Raw genomic sequence first — 18,350 nt, 5'->3', positions numbered from 1 at the left:
TGTCTTTATTTTACCTTGCTTGAAGTTCACCCAATGTGAAAAACCTTTACTTTGGGGCATCTGTCAAGACAACTAAAGAGAATTGATTTACTTTTTTTTTTTTTTTTTTTTTTTGTGGTACGCAGGCCTTTCACTGTTGTGGCCCCTTCCATTGTGGAGCACAGGCTCCAGACGCGCAGGCTCAGCGGCCATGGCTCACGGGCCCAGCTGCTCTGCGGCATGTGGGATCTTCCCGGACCGGGGCATGAACCCATGTCCCCTGCATTGGCAGGCAGACTCTTAACCACTGCACCACCAGGGAAGCCCTGATTAACTTTTTAATTAGTCTTTAATCAGAGTTGATGAATGATAGTTAAGGAAACAATAGGCCAACCAAAGAGTTTAAAAGGAAAACTGGGAATGTGATGTCCTTAGGGATTTTGGAAAGCTCCAACACATTCCTAGGAATCTAGAAGGCCAAGTGCTTATTCAGGGCTGTGTGCTAACTCAGGGAAGATATAAAAGGGCTCCAGACTTTTACCTCTGGTTAACCTTGAGGTTCCATGGAAGCAGGAAGTGAAGACTAAGACAGAGAAGTCAACTGCCTGGCTGAGTGTTGAACACATGCCCCAACCTGCACATAGAGCGTTTGGCAATCACTAGGAAATTTAGTGGTTCCAGAAATTTAGGAAATATCTGTTCTCTCATTACTGCACATTAATTTAACTGAACAGGGACATAAGTGGCCCTACATAACAAAGAATACAGACTTTCAGAGTTCAGAAACTTTTCAGAGTTACTCCACTAAACAAACAAAAAATAATAACAGCTATAATAAAACGGGTGGGGTGGAATCAGATTTCCAGAGTTCTGCATTATGTTATTTAAAATGTTCAGTTTTCAACAGAAGTTATAAGTCATGCAAAGATATAAAGTGTGGCTAATATGCAGGAAACAAAGCAAACAATAGAGACTGTCCCCAAGGAAGCCCAGGCATCAGACTTACTAGACAAAGACTTTAAATCAACTATTTCAGTATGTGCAAAGAACTAGAGGAAACCATGTGAAAAGAACTAAAGGGAAGTATGAGAACAGTGTCTCATTAATAGAGAATATTAATAAAGAGAAATTATAAAAAATAACTAAACAGAAATTATGGAGTAGGAAAGTACAATATCAAATTAAAAATTCAAGAGCAGATTTGAGCAGGCGGAAGAAAGAATCAGTAAACTGGAATATAGGTCAGTTGAGATTATCCAGTCTGAGGAACGCAATGAAGCTAAAGATGAAGAAAAATGAATAGTGCCTAAGAGACCTGTGGGACACCATCAAGCATGCAAGCAACAAATAATAGGGAGTTCCAGATGAGAGGAGAAAGAAAGTAGAAAGTATTTAAAGATATGGCTGAAAACTTCCCAAATTTGATGGAAAATGTTAATTTACACATCCAGAAGCTCAGTGAGCTGCAAGTAGGATAAAGTCAAAAGAGTTCCATTTCGAGACACTTTATAATCCAACTTGAAAGCCAAAGACAGAATCTTGAAAGCATCAAGAGAGAAGCAACTCATCATGTACAGGACAACCCCAATGAGATTAATGGTTGATTTCTCATAAAAAACCATGGAGCCCAAAAAGGAGTGGGCTGATGTATTGAAGGTGTGGGAAGAAAAAGATTGTCATCAAGAATTCTATATCTAGCAAAATGAAGGAGAAAATTAAGACATTCCTAGATTAACAAAAGCTCTGAGAATTTGTTGCTAGTAGATGTGCCCTACAAAAAATACTAAAGAGAGTCTTTCAGATTGATATGAAAGGACATTAGACAGGAACTTGAATCCACGTGAAGAAGTAGCACCAGTAAAGTAGCCACATAGGCAACATAAATGAATTTTTTGTAACTCCTTTTTTCCTACGTGATTTAAAGGACAACTGCATAAAACAATAATTGTGACTCTCCATTGGGTACATAATGTATGAAGAAGTAATTTGTATGACAATAACAGCATGAATGAGAGGGGCATAAAATGGAGCTACACAGGAGCTAAGTTTTTTGATACTATTAAGTTGATATTAATCAAAACTAGATTGTCATAAATTAAGATTTTATCCGGTAATCCCCAAGGCAACCACTAAGAATTAAAAGAATATACAGTTGAAGAAATGACAAGGGAATAGGACATAAGAAAATACTTAATACAAAAGAAGGCAGTACCAGAGGAATAGAAGGAAAAATGCATAGAAATAAGCAAAATGACATATGTAAATCCTATCTTATCAGTTGTATTAAATATATATGGATTAAACACTCCATTGAAAAGGCAGAGATTGGCAGAAGGGATTAAAAATATCCAAGTATATGCTCTTTACAATAGACACATTTTAGATTCAAAGATACAGGTTGAAAATAATAGAATGGAAACATATACCATGCAAACAGCAACCAAGAGAGAGCTAGAATGACCATGCTAATAACAGACAAAATAGACTTTAAGACAAAAAGTGTTACTAGAGACAAAGAAGGATATTTTATAATAATAAACAGATCAATCCATCAAGAAGATCTAAAAAATTATAACTGTATATGGACCTAATAACAAAGCAACAAAATGCATGAAGGGCTGACAAAATTGAAGGGAGAAACAGACAGTTCAACAATAGTTGGAGGCTTCAAAAAAATGCAAACTCTTGAGTTGCAGTTGCATGACCAAGGCTGCATGACCCTGGGTTAGTTGTTTAACCCCTCTCTCATATCTAAAATGGAGATGAGGACCTACTTCATGGGGTTGTTATATAGATTGACTGGAAACACAAAAAGCACCTATTCCTGACATGTGGTGAGCACTCGTTCAGTGTCATATCGTTATCCCCATTTAACGGTGGAGGAAACTGAGGCCTACATAGGCAAAGTGAGTTGTCCAAGCTAGTAGACGGTGAAGCTGGGAATCAAAGCTAGGCCTACTGATGCCAAAACACCTTCTAATGACTCCTGTTCTGCCTGGGACTGTGGGGTCTTTGTTTCAGGCAGCTGTGTCTGAGACGCTGGTCCTCCGGTAAAGCCTCCCAGATGACCCTGGGCACACAGACATGGAAACAGTACTATCTCTGCCGATCCGAGCTGGAGTTCCAAATGGAATCTGGGTGGCCAGAGAAGGATTTTATCTGCAAAGCCGTTGCTGGGCACAAAGGTATGGGGTGGGGAAGGTGGTAACTGTGCATTCCCACTCTTTCCCTGGTCAGATCTCCAGGGATTTAGTTTTTCAGCCAATTAGTTGGAAAATGCCACATAATGAGGACATACCCTGCTATGTTCTATACCTCTGTTATCATTTGATCCTAACAGAGATCATTACATCTATTTCAGAGTAGAAAGAAACAGAAACTAAGAGATAAGGATGTTGTAACTGTTGTTCACAGTAACATGGCTGGTGGGTGGTAGGCAGTCCTGGGCATGATACCCAAATTGTAAGTCTGAAGTCCCAGCTCTTTCTGTCCACTGCTGTCCCCAGAATCAGCACCTGTCATGCTCCTGAGAGAGAAGAGGAATGACTTGCCTGCCTCCCCTTCACTAAGTTGAATGTTCACATTCCAGGCATCCATGTTTGTGCTTAAGGCAAGTCTGTGTTCTCTTTCAGGAGAGATAGATGAGCTGGCCTACATCTCAACCAAAGAGTACTGGTTTGATGGGCGGGAGAAGTCCGTGGTGTGCGCCGTGTCATCAGATGGCACCGTGTGTGCCTGGGATCTGCAAGAGGTGAGCTGTTCAGGAGGGGGCCAGGATGAGAAGTGACCAGATGCTGCTATGTCCTCAGTCTTAGCAAGGCCCTTTGCCTTTATTCTTTATCATCACAGCCAACTTGTGAGGTGAGTAGTGGGAGCCCCATTGTACAGATGAGAAATCTGAGCTGCAGGAGGCTCAGTCGCTGTGCCAGGTCACACTTCAGACTTGAGTCTGATTGATCGCAAATGCCCTTGACTTTCTGCTGTCCTGCCTCAGGGAGATGGGCATTTTTGCAGTGCCTGATGGAGGCTGTTTATGCAAGGGGATTGACAGCTGCCATGCCCAGTTCTGTGCTGTCCACATTGGAGCCAATGCCTGCCTCTGGGTGGTTTTTCCCAGATAATGCAGATTTTACTCACCCCACTTGCAAACTTAAGTGTTAAAACCTCGATAACTTGGTTGGTACTAATTGTTAAAAGCTTTCCTATCCATTTTCATATTCTCTGATTGCTCTTTTTTGTCGTTTAAAGGATACAGTTATTTGCCTCATATGTCTTTCCTCCATGGTCAGTTTTTTCATTTGTTTATGTTTTTTTTCTCTTCCACGTGCTTTATTTTCCTCATATACATTGTGATGTTTGACATTATAATTTCGAGTGAAGGTCTCTGGTGACTGATGGGTGCAGGTGGCTGGTTTCTGTTTCATTGCAGTTGTGTTGCCCTGACCCACCTTAGGCTGTGGACATGAGACCACACAGGCTTCGATGAGGGGCTCTCGGGCAGGAAGAAGACCTGAAGGCTGGGAGGTTCCATAGTTGCCAAAACAAAAAGGTCTTGACTTGAACATAAAGAGCTTTGGTGCTGGGGTGGCAGACCTTTTCTGTAAAGGGCCAGAGAGCAAATATTTTAGGCTTTGCAGACCACGTGGTCCTGTTGCAACTACTTAACTATGTGGCTGAAATGCAGAAGCAGCTGTATACAAGTAAACAAAAAGGGAGTGGCTGTGTTCCAATAAAACTGTACTTATGGACACTCACATGTGAGTTTCTTGTTTTTTTCATGTGTCATGAAATATTCTTTGATTTTTTTTTAACGAAAATACAAAAATGGTCAGTGGGCTGGGTTTGGCTGCAGGCCATGGTTTGTTGAACTCTAGTGTGGTCCATTGGTCACAGTGTGGGACTGTTAGACAGGGCTAGACCCCTCGGCACCTATTCTGCCTGGCTTCCCAACCTTAATCCTCTTTGTGAATACATCTCCAATCTTATTTTATTTTTAAAAAGCTCAATCATTTTGTTGGAGTCATGCATTATGTAGCCTGTTTCTGAACTCTGTTTCCCTGGTTGCTACTTCCTATTCTGAAATGGGAAGGGGAGTTTCACTGCTTCTTTACCCACTTCCATACTACTAGCCACTGGCGAATAATGTGTATTCTCCGAGACCTAGTTGACATGAGCCAGTCACCGGTGCTGAGTCCCTACTAGTAATAGTCTTGTTAGCTGTTTAAGCAACAGAAATCAACTGTTGATTTGCTGATGTGAGGGGGAAGAAAAAAAAGAATGGAAGAATACTGGGATATCATGATTGGAAAAAGATCATGCTAACATGATAACACTTGATAGAAAAAGAACCGTAATAACTCCAAATTGGAAACAAACCCCATGTGGCAACTCTGAGAAACTCAGAAACAGCAATTAGAGGATTGGTTCTCTGATGCCCTGTCCTAATGTGCTGTGGGCCTGCTGGACCCGGGCTCTTACCTCGCTGTTCTAGCTTTCAGAATCGTGGGAGAGACCATGTATCTGGGAATCAGCCCATCTCGGACCAGTCATTTTCCTCTGTGCTAATGGCCTTCGCCAGGCCCAGCCTGTGGTGGCACTGCTGGGCACACCACTGGGAAGGGCATGTTCTGAGCAGGGCAGTTGTAGATATGCAACAGAAACTGTTTACAACTACAAGGCTGAATTAGCTTATCTGTAAACCTGGGTTCCTTGGGGACCAAGTGAGATGCTCCACGTGGAAGTTCTCTTTATGCAGCCCTGCACAGCCCAGGTCCTGAGTACAGCCCAGGTCCCCAGCACAGCCTGGGTCCCAAGCACAGCCCAGATCCTGGGCAGGGTGGGTAGTGTTGGGTCCTGCCTCCCTGCCCAGCCTTCTTTAGTTGAGCCATAGGTAACCACTGGGAGTGCTTCAGACATCCTGTGCCCAGTGCACATGAAGGACCCCACCCTCAGTCCCCCTGCAATGGCACCAACCCCAGGCAGTCTCAACACCCATGCTCAGCCACTGCTCTCCTCCAGGACACACCTGTCTCCTCTGTGGTAGAACATTGCTCCTGTGTTGTGTTCCCTACCATGCTGTGCAGCCTGTGAGGATGGGGATCACATCCTTTACACCTGCACGTCCCCAGTGTGCACTGGGTGATGGTCAAATGAATGAAAATAATAAGCGTTTAGGAAATAAATGGGCCCTATGTGAGTTGTTACATTAATTTTGTTGTTGCCTAGGGCACAGAGCTCTGTCGAGCCCTCTACAGCCTGCAGCTCTGGTGAATTTGGTGACTTACCCTCAGCTGCAACTGGCTGTCACCGTGGATGAGCGGGGACTGATCAAAGTATGCAAAGCAGAGAACGGGTGTAAGCAAGCCTCCTGCCTGCCTACATACTCGTGTTCATTGGAGGCCTGTGACTTTCCAGAAGGCCCCCTCCTGCTGGTGAGTGACCCAGCTCTCAGGAACCTCTGCTGTTTCCCAGGGTCTGTGGACCTGGCACCAGACCGCTGTGCCAGGTGGCACTTCAAGCCAGGCCCTCCACATGGCAGACCAAGTGACCACGTAATTCTGCTCAGTCCCCCAAGGTCCTCCTTGCCTGCCACACGGAGGGCAGACTCCTCATCCCCCTTCGGCTCTAGTGTGCCACAGCCTGTTCCCTGGCCCCATCTCTGCAGCCTCTCACCCTCTCAGAGGTCCAGCCCTGTGGGCTGCCTGTGTTTTCTTGTCCACGGGCCCCTGCTTTCCTGTCTCCTTGTCCTACTCATAGTCTTTCTTCTCCTTGCAGTTCCTTCTCACTACTGCATTCTCACCCTTCTTTCCCCCTTTTCAAGTCTCCACAAGGGCCCAACTGAAAGGAAAACTGAGGCATATTCGACAGAATGCAAGCATTTGCTTCAGATGATGAAGGCCTTCTGTTGCCAGGACATTTGTTTTAGAGGTGATTCTTGGGCATTGGGAGGAAGCATTTGGCCAGAGAGAAATGGCAAAAGGGGGTGTTAGCCGGCAGATTGAGGAAGTGGCTCTCACCTGGGGGGAGTATCCTCCTCCTGGAGGGAAGGAGGTCTTTGAAAGCATGGGCAAACTGGCATCGCAAATATCAAGATGAGCAGACATCCGGGAACAGTTTCATATGTAAACAGAACTAATTCTGTAAAAGAACTAAGCTTGTAAACAAAAAGGTAAAACCTGATGAAACAGATTTCACATAAACAACTCTAGTTGTTTAAAGAAGACTTTGGAATAAGTGTAATTAACATCTCCAGAGCAATTTGAGAATATATTGTATAGAAGAAGAGGAATCCACTAAGGTTCTCTCTTGGGAATGGTAGAGCACATGATTCACACATACTTGTCAGTGAAGGACAATTAGAAAAATTAGAAAATATATCAAGTAAGAGAGCTAAAAAGAGCAAACGGTTTCTAGGCCAAGATTCAGAAGATGGCAGAAATCAAAGTGCTAAGCCTAAAAATGGGGCTGCTTTTGCCCTGGAGATGTTTACTACAAAGCTAAGGGGCTGAGCAGAGCTTTAATAGCCAAGTAGACAAAAGTTGGACTGCAGGTCCACCAAGGAATGGAGCCCTGTGAATCCTCTTACATTGGGGTGGGTTATCAAGTTGCAACCTAAGAGTGAGGGTGGTCTGAAAGTAAACAGTCCCTGCACTGGCTGCAGCTGCCCAGTTACTGGGTGGGAGTAAATGAAAATCCTTTCTGGAGAAGGTTAACAACTCCCAAGGCCTCTCTTTTCAAATACAGTGTGCAGGACTCACTTAGAGATAAGTAGGCACATGAGGTAAGATGATAAGAACTACCCAAGGCAATCTACAGATTCAGTGCAATCCCTATCAAACTACCATTGGCATTTTTCACAGAACTAGAGCAAAAAAATTTTTTAATTATATGGAAACACAAAAGACCCCGAATAGCCAAAGCAATCTTGAGAAAGAAAAATGGAGCTGGAGGAATCAGACTCCCTGACTTCAGACTATACTACAAAGCTACATTAATCAAGAGAGTATGTATCCTGCTACTTTACCAAATTCATTGATTAGCTCTAGCAGTTTTCTGGTAGCATCTTTGGGATTCTCTATGTGTAGTATCATGTCATCTGCAAACAGTGACAGCTTTACTTCTTTTCCGATTTGGATTCCTTTTATTTCTTTTTCTTTTCTGATTGCTGTGGCAAAAACTTCCAAAACTATGTTGAGTAATAGAGGTGAGAGTGGGCAACCTTGTCTTTTTCCTGATCTTAGTGGAAATGCTTTCAGTTTTTCACCATTGAGGATGATGTTGGCTGTGGGTTTGTCATATATGGCCTTTATTATGTTGAGGAAAGTTCCCTCTATGCCTACTTTCTGCAGGGTTTTTATCATAAATGGGTGTTGAATTTTTTTATTTTGGGGTGTTGAATTTTGTCGAAAGCTTTCTCTGCATCTATTGAGATGATCATAAGGTTTTTCTCCTTCAATTGGTTAATATGGTGTATCACGTTGATTGATTTGCGTATGTTGAAGAATCCTTGCATTCCTGGAATAAACCCCACTTGATCATGGTGTATGATCCTTTTAATGTGCTGTTGGATTCTGTTTGCTAGTATTTTGTTGAGGATTTTTGCATCTAGGTTCATCAGTGATATTGGCCTGTAGTTTTCTTTCTTTGTGACATCCTTGTCTGGTTTTGGTATCAGGGTGATGGTGGCCTCTTAGAATGAGTTTGGGAGTGTTCCTCCCTCTGCTATATTTTGGAAGAGTTTGAGAAGGATAGGTGTTAGCTCTTCTCTAAATGTTTGACAGAATTCACCTGTGAAGCCATCTGGTCCTGGGCTTTTGTTTGTTGGAAGATTTTTAATCACAGTTTCAATTTCAGTGCTTGTGATTAGTCTGTTCATATTTTCTATTTCTTCCTGGTTCAGTCTTGGCAGGTTGTGCATTTCTAAGAATTAGTTCATTTCTTCCAGGTTGTCCATTTTATTGGCATAAAGTTGCTTGTAGTAATCTCTCACCATCCTTTGTATTTCTACAGTGTCAGTTGTTACTTCTCCTTTTTCATTTCTAAATCTATTGATTTGAGTCTTATCCCTTTTTTTTGTGATGAGTCTGGCTAATGGTTTATCTTTTTTGTTTATCTGCTCAAAGAACCAGCTTTTAGTTTTATTGATCTTTGCTATCGTTTCCTTCATTTCTTTTTCATTTATTTGCGATCTGATCTTTATGATTTCTTTCCTTCTGCTAACTTTGGGGATTTTTTGTTCTTTGTTCTCTAACTGCTTTAGGTGCAAGGTTAGGTTGTTTATTTGAGATGTTTCCTGTTTCTTAAGGTAGGATTGTATTGCTATAAACTTCCCACTTAGAACTGCTTTTGCCGCATCCCATAGGTTTTGGGTCGTCGTGTCTCCATTGTTATTTGTTTCTAGGTATTTTTTGATTTCCTCTTTGATTTCTTCAGTGATCACTTCGTTATTAACTAGTGTATTGTTTAGCCTCCATGTGTTTGTATTTTTTACAGATCTTTACCTGTAATTGATATCTAGTCTCATAGTGCTGTAGTCAGAAAAGATACTTGATACGATTTCAATTTTCTTAAATTTACCAAGGCTTGATTTGTGACCCAAGATATGATCTATCCTGGAGAATGTTCCATGAGCACTTGAGAAAAATGTGTATTCTGTTGTTTTTGGATGGAATGTCCTATAAATATCAATTAAGTCCATCTTGTTTAATGTATCATTTAAAGCTTGTGTTTCCTTATTTATTTTCATTTTGGATGATCTGTCCATTGGTGAAAGTGGGGTGGTAAAGTCCCCTACTATGATTGTGTTACTGTCGATTTCCCCTTTTATGGCTGTTAGTATTTGCCTTATGTATTGAGATGCTCCTGTGTTAGGTGCAGAAATATTTATAATTGTTATATCTTCTTCTTGGATCGATCCCTTGATCATTATGTAGTGTCCTTCTTTGTCTCTTCTAATAATCTTTATTTTAAAGTCTATTTTGTCTGATATGAGAATTGCTACTCCAGCTTTCTTTTGATTTCCATTTGCATGGAATATCTTTTGCCATCCCCTCACTTTAAGTCTGTATGTGTCCCTAGGTCTGAAGTGGGTCTCTTGTAGACAGCATATATATGGGTCTTGTTTTTGTATCCATTCAGCCACTCTGTGTCTGTTGGTGGGAGCATTTAATCCATTTACATTTAAGGTAATTATCAATATGTATGTTCCTATTACTATTTTCTTATTTGTTTTGGGTTTGTTATTGTAGGTCTTTTCCTTCTCTTGTGTTTCTTGCCTAGAGAAGTTCCTTTAGCATTTGTTGTAAAGCTGTTTTGGTGGTGCTGAACTCTCTCAGCTTTTGCTTGTCTGTAAAGGTCTTCATTTCTCCATCAAATCTGAATGAGATCCTTGCTGGGAAGAGTAATCTTGGTTGCAGGTTTTTCTCCTTCATCACTTTAAATATGTCCTGTCACTCCCTTCTGGCTTGCAGAGTTTCTGCTGAAAGATCAGCTGTTAACCTTATGGGGATTCCCTTGTGTGTTATGTGTTGCTTTTCCTTTGCTGCTTTTAATATGTTTTCTTTGTATTTAATTTTTGATAGTTTGATTAATATGTGTCTTGGCATGTTTCTCCTTGGATTTATCCTGTATGGGACTCTCTGTGCTTCCTGGACTTGATTGACTATTTCCTTTCCCATATTAGGGAAGTTTTCAACTATAATCTCTTCAAATATTTTCTCAGTCCCTTTCTTTTCCTCTTCTTCTTCTGCGACCCCTATAATTCGCATGTTGGTGCATTTAATGTTTTCCCAGAGGTCTCTGAGACTGTCCTCAGTTCTTTTCATTCTTTTTTCTTTATTCTGCTCTGCACTAGTTATTTCCACTACTTTATCTTCCAGGTCACTTATCCGTTCTTCTGCCTCAGTTATTCTGCTATTGATCCCTTCTAAAGTATTTTTAATTTCATTTATTGTGTTGTTCATCGTTGCTTGTTTCCTCTTTAGTTCTTCTAGGTCCTTGTTAAATGTTTCTTCCATTTTCTCTATTCTATTTCTAAGATTTGGGTCATCTTTACTATCGTTATTCTGAATGTTTTTTCAGGTAGACTGCCTATTTCCTCTTCATTTGATAGGTCTGGTGGGCTTTTACCTTGCTCCTTCATCTGCTGTGTGTTTCTCTGTCTTCTCATTTTGCTTATCTTACTGTGTTTGGGGTCTCCTTTTTGCAGGCTGCAGGTTCGTAGTTCCTGTTGTTTTAGATGTCTGTCCCCAGTGGCTAAGGTTGGTTCAGTGGGTTGTGTAGGCTTCCTGGTGGAGGGGATTAGTGCCTGTGTTCTGGTGGATGAGGCTGGATCTTATCTTTCTGGTGGGCAGGTCCACATCTGGTGGTATGTTTTGGGGTGTCTGTGGCCTTATTATGATTTTAAGCAGCATCTCTGCTAATGGGTGGGGTTGTCTTCCTGTCTTGGTAGTTGTTTGGCATAGGGTGTCCAGCATTGTAGCTTGCTAGTCATTGAGTGAAGCTGGGTGTTCGTGTTGAGGTGGACATCTCTGGGAGATTTTCACCGTTTGACATTACGTGGAGCTGGGAGGTCTCTTGTGGACCTGAAGTCAGCTGAAGTTGGCTCTCCCACCTCAGAGGCACAGGAGCACCAAGAGCCTTTCATCCACATGGCTCAGAATAAAAGGGAGAAAAAATAGAAAGAAAGAAAGAAAGAGGATAAAATAAAGATAAAATAAAATAAAGTTATTAAAATAAAAAATAATTATTAAGAAAAAAATTTTTTGAAAAATAAAAAGAAAACGGACTGACAGAACCCTAGGGCAAATGGTGAATGCAAAGCCATACCGACAAAATCTTACACAGAAGCATACACATACACACTCACAAAAAGGAAAAGGGGAAAAAATAATATATCTTGCTCCCAAACTCCACCTCCTCGATTTGGGATGATTTGTTGTCTATTTAGGTATTCCACAGATGCAGGGTACATCAAGTTGACTGTGGAGATTTAATCCGCTGCTCCTGAGGCTGCTGGGAGGGTTTCTCTTTCTCTTCTTTGTTCGCACAGCTCCCGGCGTTCAGCTTTTGATTTGGCCCCACCTCTGCATGTAGGTGGCCTGAGGGCGTCTGTTCTTCGCTCAGACAGGACAGGGTTGAACAGCTGATTGGGGGCTCTGGCTCACTCAGGCTGGGGGTGGGAGGGGTACGGATGCTTGGCGAGGCTGCGGCGGCAGAGGCCAGTGTGACGTTGCAGCAGCCTGAGGCACGGCGTGCCCTCTCCTGGGGAAGTTGTCCCTGGATCACGGGACCCTGGCAGTGGCAGCCTGCACAGGCTCGCGGGAGGGAAGGTGTGGATAGTGACCTGTGCTTGCACACAGGCTTCTTGGTGGCAGCAGCAGCCTTAGCATCTCCTGCCTGTTTCTGGGGTCCGCGCTGTTACCGTGGGGGTCCGCGCTGTTACCGCGGCTCGCGCCCATCTCTGGAGCTCCTTTAAGCGGCTCTCTTAATTACCTCTCCTCGAGCACCAGGAAACAAAGAGGGAAGAAAAAGTCTCTTGCCTCTTCGGCAGGTGCAGACTTTTTCCTGGACTCCCTCCCTGCTAGCCGTGGTGCACTAACCCCTTCAGGCTGTGTTCACGCTGCCAACCCCAGTCCTCTCCCTGCGATCCGACTGAAGCCCGAGCCTCAGCTCCCAGCCCCCGCCTGCCCCGGTGGGTGAGCAGACAAGTGTCTCGGGCTGGTGACTGCTGGTCGGCACCAATCCTCTGTGCATAAATCTCTCTACTTTGCCCTCCGCATCCCTGTTGCTGCGCTCTCCTCCGCAGCTCTGAAGCTTCCCCCCTCTGCCACCCGCAGTCTCCGCCCGCGAAGGGGCTGCCTAGTGTGTGGAAACATTTCCTCCTTCACAGCTCCCTCTCACTGGTGCAGGTCCCATCCCTATTCTTTTGTGTCTGTTTTTTCTTTTTTCTTTTGTCCTACCCAAGTACGTGGGGAGTTTCTTGCCTTTTGGGAGGTCTGAGGTCTTCTGCCAGCATTCAGTTGGTGTTCTATAGGAGCAGTTCTACGTGTAGATGTATTTCCGATGTATCTGTGGGGAGGAAGGTGATCTCTGTCTTACTCTTCCGCCATCTTCCTCAACTCTAAAGGGTAGTCTTTCCAACAAATGGTGCTGTCGAAAATGGATATCTGCATAGAAAAGAATGACATTTGATCCTTACCTTACACCATATACAGAATTGACTCAAAATGGATCAATGACATAAATATAAGACCTAAAACAACAAAACTCTTAGAAGAAAACACAAGACAAAAGCTTCATAATATTTGATTTGGTAATGACTTCTTAGAAAACAGTGAGTACTGACAATGATATGGTGAATTTGGCATCCTTGTGCACTGTCAGTGGGAATTTAAAATGGTACAGCTACAATTGGAAAAAAGTATGGAGGTTCCTTAATAAATTAAAAGTAGAATTACCATATTACCTAGAAATTCCACTTCTGGATATATACCAAAAACAAAGTAGGGTCTTGAAGAGATATTTGTACACTCACATTCCTAGCAGCATTATTCATATTATTTAAAACAAGGATGTAACTCAAGTGCCCATCAAATGATGAATGAATAAGCAAGATGTGTTATATACTTACAATGGAATATTTCATTGTTTTATTCTAAAAACTTCATGTTTAGGAAGGAAATTCTGCAATATGCTACAACATAGTCAAACCTTGAATACATTATGTTAAGTGAAATAAACCAGGAACAAAAAGACAAAAACTGTATAAGTCCAGTGATATGAGGCATTTACAGTAGTCAAAATCAAAAAGACAGAACATATAATGGTGGTTGCCAGAGGCTGGGGGAATGGAGAAGTTGAGTTGTTTAATAGGTATACAGTTTCAGATTTACAATGAAAAGAGTTATGAGGATGGATGGTGGAGATGGCTGCACAACAATGTGAATGTATTTAGTACCACTGAACTGAATGCTTACAAATTATTAATATGGTAAACTTTATGTTACATATATTTTAACTCAACAAAAAAGAAAGGTTAGGGCTTCTCTGGTGGTGCAGTGGTTGAGAGTCTGCCTGCCGATGCAGGGGACACGGGTTCGTGCCCTGGTCCGGGAAGGTCCCACATGCTGCGGAGCGGCTGGGCCCATGAGCCATGGCTGCTGAGCCTGCATGTCCGGAGCCTGTGCTCCGCAACGGAAGAGGCCACAACAGTGAGAGGCCCATGTACCACACAAAAAAAAAAAAAAAAAGAAAGTTTAAAAAAAAAAAGAAAGAAAAAAAAGAGACATCACTGAAAGCTAACATGAAACAAAGCTGTGTCTGGGTCCCACTCTGCATCCTGTCTGGGTTTGCTGGCATCACAGAAACCCATCTGGATACTTGGCAAGTTTGAGAATAGGATGTGGGCACCTGTAGGAAAGTTCAATGTGTCAGTGACAAATGCTTCCCTGCCACTTGGAAGGGCACCTCACATTGGGTATAATGAATTAAATGGTGCCCCCACTGAATATGTCCATGTTCTAATCCCTGGAACCTGTTAGTGTGACATTATTTTGGAAAAGGGTCTTTGCATATGTAATTATATCAAAAACTTATTTGCAATCATTCTAGATTATCCAGGTGGGCTCGAAATCTAATGACAAGTGTCCTTATAATAAGAGGAGAAGACACCGACAGAAAGGAGGAGAAAGACCATGTGAAAATGGAGGCAGAGATTGGAGTGAGCAGCCACAAGCCAAGGAATGCCAACAGCCATTCACTGAAGTTGGAAATTGCAAGGAAAGGAATCTTTTCTAGAGTCTCTGGAGAGATCATGGCCCTGCAAACACCTTGATTTTGGACTTCTGGCCTCCAAAACTGTGAGAAAATAAATTTCTGCTCTTTTAAGCCAAAAAAGAAAGAAAGAATGGCTGATAACTTCCCAATCTGGGGAGAGAAGATTTGGACATACAAGTTCATGAAGCTAATAGGTCAACACCAAATATCAACCCAAAATGATCTTCTCAAAGACACACTATTAAAAAACTGTGTAAAATCAAAGACAAAGAGAGAATTTTTAAAACTGTCAAGAGAAAAACAAACCCTCACATAATAAAGGAACCCCCAATAAGTCTATCAGCGGATACTCAGTGGAAACCTTGCAAGCGAGGAGAGAGTGGGATGAAAAATTCAAAGCGCAGAAAAAGAAACACTGCCAAAGAAGTTTACCCAGCAAAGCTATCTTTCAAAAATGAAGAAGAGATGTTTGTTCTCAAATAAAAGCTGAGGGAGCTATTCTACACTAGACCTGCCTCACAAAAAATGCTGATAGGATTTCTTCAAGCTGAAAGGAAATGACGGTAATTACTAACATGAGAACGTATGAAAATATAAAACATTCTGGTAAAGGTATGTATATAGACAAATTCAGAATATTGTAATATTGTAATACAGTGTTGTGTTAATCACTTTAGTATAAAGGTTAAAGGATAAAATTATTTAAAATGACAATAATAATAATGTGTAAAAATATACAATATACAAAGAGGTAAATTTTGACATCAAAAACATAAAATGTGGGGTGGGGGAGTAAAAGGGTAGCATTTTTGTATGCAATTGAAGTTAAGTTGTCATCAACTTAAAATAAACTGTTACATCTATGTTTTATGTAAGGTTCATGGTAACCAAATAGCAAGAACCTACAATAGATACATAACAGTTAAAGAGAAAAGAATCAAAGCTTACATTACAGAAAAGCATAAATTCACAAAGAAAGCAAGAGAAGAAGAAAGAACAATGGAACTACAAGAGTCAGAAAAATATTAATAAGATGGCATTAGTAAGTCCTTACCCATCAACAGTTATTTTAAATATAATGGATTAAATTCTCCAGTCAAAAGGCAGAGGAGCTGGATTTTTTTTAAAAAAGATCCAACGAAATGCTCCCTACAGAAAACTCACTTCAGGTTCAAAGACACATACAGACTGAAAGTGAAGGGGAAAAAAATATTTCCTGAAAATGCAAACAACATGAGACCATGGATAGGTACACTTATATCAGACAAATTTTATTTAACTTTTTAACATTTTTATTGAAGTATAATTGCTTTATAATGGTGTGGTAGTTTCTGCTGTATAACAAAGTGAATCAGCTATACATATACATACATCCCCAGATCTCCTCCCTCTTGCATCTCCCTCCCACCCTCCTTTATCCCACCCCTCTGGATGGACACAAAGCACCGAGCTGATCTCTCTGTGCTATGTTCCTGCTTCCCACTAGCTATCTATTTTACATTTGGTAATGTATATATGTCCATGCCACTCTCTCACTTCTTCCCAGCTTACCGTTCCCCCTCCCCATGTCCTCAAGTCCATTCTCTACGTCTGCATCTTTGACAAAGAGACTTTAACTCAAACACTGTAACAAGAGACAAAGAAGATCATTACATAATGATAAAGGGGTTGATTCACCAAGAGAATATAACAATCGTAAATTCATATGCACCCAACATTGGAGCACCCAGATATATTAACAGTGAAGAAGGCAGAAATAGACAACAATACAATAATAGTAGAAGACTTTACTATCCCACTTTTAACAATGAACAGACCATACAGACAGAAAATCAATAAGGAAACACTGTACTCAAACTATACTTTAGGCCAAATGGACCTAACAGACATATGCAGAATATTCCATCCAAGAGCAGTGGAATACATATTCTTCTCCAGTGCACATGGAACATTCTCCAGGATAGATCATATGCTAGCTCACAAAACAATTCTCAGCAAGTTTAAGAAGACTGAATTGATACCGAACAACTTTTCAAACCATGATGGTATGAAACTAGAAATCAATTAACAGGAGAAAACTGAAAAACTCAGAAATATGTGGAAATTAAACAGCACACTCCTCAACAACCAGTGGGTCAAAGAACAAATCAAAACAGAAATGAAATATCTTAAAACAAATGAAAATGGAAACACAACACACTAAAACTTATGGGAAGCAGCAAAAGCAGTTCTAACAGAAGTTTGTAACAATATATGACTACGTTAAGAGAAAATAAATATCTCAAATAAACAACCTAACTTCACACATCAAAAAATTTAAAGAAAAGAACAAACTACATCCAAAGTTAGCAGAGGAAAGGAAACAACAAAAATCGGAGCAGAATCAATGAAATAGAGACCAGAAAAACAATAGAAAAAAATCGAACAGCACATTAAAAGGATCATACACCATGATCAAGTGGAATTTATCCCTGTGCTGCAAGGATGGTTCAACATATGCAAATCAATAAATGTGATACATCACACTAATAAAATGAAAGATAAAAATATAATCACTGCAATAGATGGGGAAAGCATTTGATGAAACAAAATATCCTTTCATGATAAAAAAAAAACTTCACAAATTGAGTATAGAATACAGGTCATATTCAACAATCCTATAGCTAAAATCACACTCAAGAGTGAAAGGGTGAAAGCTTTTCCTCTAAGATCAGAAACAAGGAAACAAGACAAGGGTACCCAGAGTGGCACCACACATATTCAACATGATACCAGAAGTCTCAACCAGAGAAGTTAGGCAAAAATAAGAAATAAAAGGCATGCAAATCAGAAAGAAAGGAGTAAAACTGTTTTCAGATTTATGGTCTCATAGATAAAAAATCCTGAAGACTCCATCAAAAACTGTTAGCACTAATTTTTAAAATTCAGTGAAGTTCCAGGATACAAAAATCAACATCCAGATATCAATTTCATTTCTATACACTAGCAACCCAATATCTGAAAAAGAAATAAAGAAAACAATCTTATTTATAATAGCATCCAAAACAATTAAATACTTAGGAACAAATTTAACCAAGGAGGCAAAAGATCTGTACACTGCAAACTATGAGACCTGATGAAAGAATTTGACAAAGACACAAATAAATGGAAAGATACCCCATGTTCATGGATCAGAAGAATTAACATTGTTAAAATATCCACATTACCCAAGGCCATCTACAGATTCAATGTCATTCCTATCAAAATTCCAATGGCATTTTTCACGTAAATAGAAAAAACAATCCTAAGATTCGAATGGAACCACAAAGACCACAAAAAACCAAAGCAATCTTGACAAAGAATAAACAAAGCTGGAGTTACCACACTTCCTGTTTTCAAACCTTATTACAAAGTTATAGTAATCAAAAGAATATGGCATAAAAACAGACACATAAAACAATGGAACAGAGTTGACAGCCCAGAAATAAACCCACACATATACAGTTAATTATTATTTGATAAGGGAGCCAAGCATACTTACTGGGGAAAGGATAGTCTCTTCAAATAATGGTGTTAGGAAAACTGGATATCACATGTAGAAGATGAAGCTGGACTCT

At 40.8% G+C, this 18,350-nt stretch overlaps 1 protein-coding gene across 9 annotated transcripts in view; it reads left to right on the top strand.

Annotated features, from left to right (window-relative positions):
• The window catches only part of CDK20 (cyclin dependent kinase 20), a 32,847-nt gene extending 16,922 nt beyond the window's left edge, over positions 1-15,925 (top strand). For 2 of the 9 annotated variants that reach the window (XM_060301199.1, XM_060301197.1), the window contains one exon: positions 14,590-15,925. In XM_060301199.1, the coding sequence (XP_060157182.1) occupies positions 14,590-14,812 (223 nt within the window). In that variant the 3' untranslated portion in view covers positions 14,813-15,925. Of the gene's footprint in view, positions 1-125; positions 3,165-3,611; positions 3,731-4,408; positions 4,727-6,204; positions 6,387-14,589 lie in introns of those variants that run through there. The other 7 variants (XM_060301194.2, XM_060301195.2, XM_060301196.2 and 4 more) reach the window with 7 other exon arrangements.
• The last annotated feature ends 2,425 nt before the right edge of the window (positions 15,926-18,350 follow it).

The sequence above is a fragment of the Globicephala melas genome, chromosome 6, assembly GCF_963455315.2.
Source record: "Globicephala melas chromosome 6, mGloMel1.2, whole genome shotgun sequence".
NCBI classification, from domain to species: Eukaryota; Metazoa; Chordata; class Mammalia; order Artiodactyla; family Delphinidae; genus Globicephala; species Globicephala melas.
Note: the sequence above shows the minus strand (reverse complement) of the source record. Positions and strands in the feature narration are given on the sequence as shown.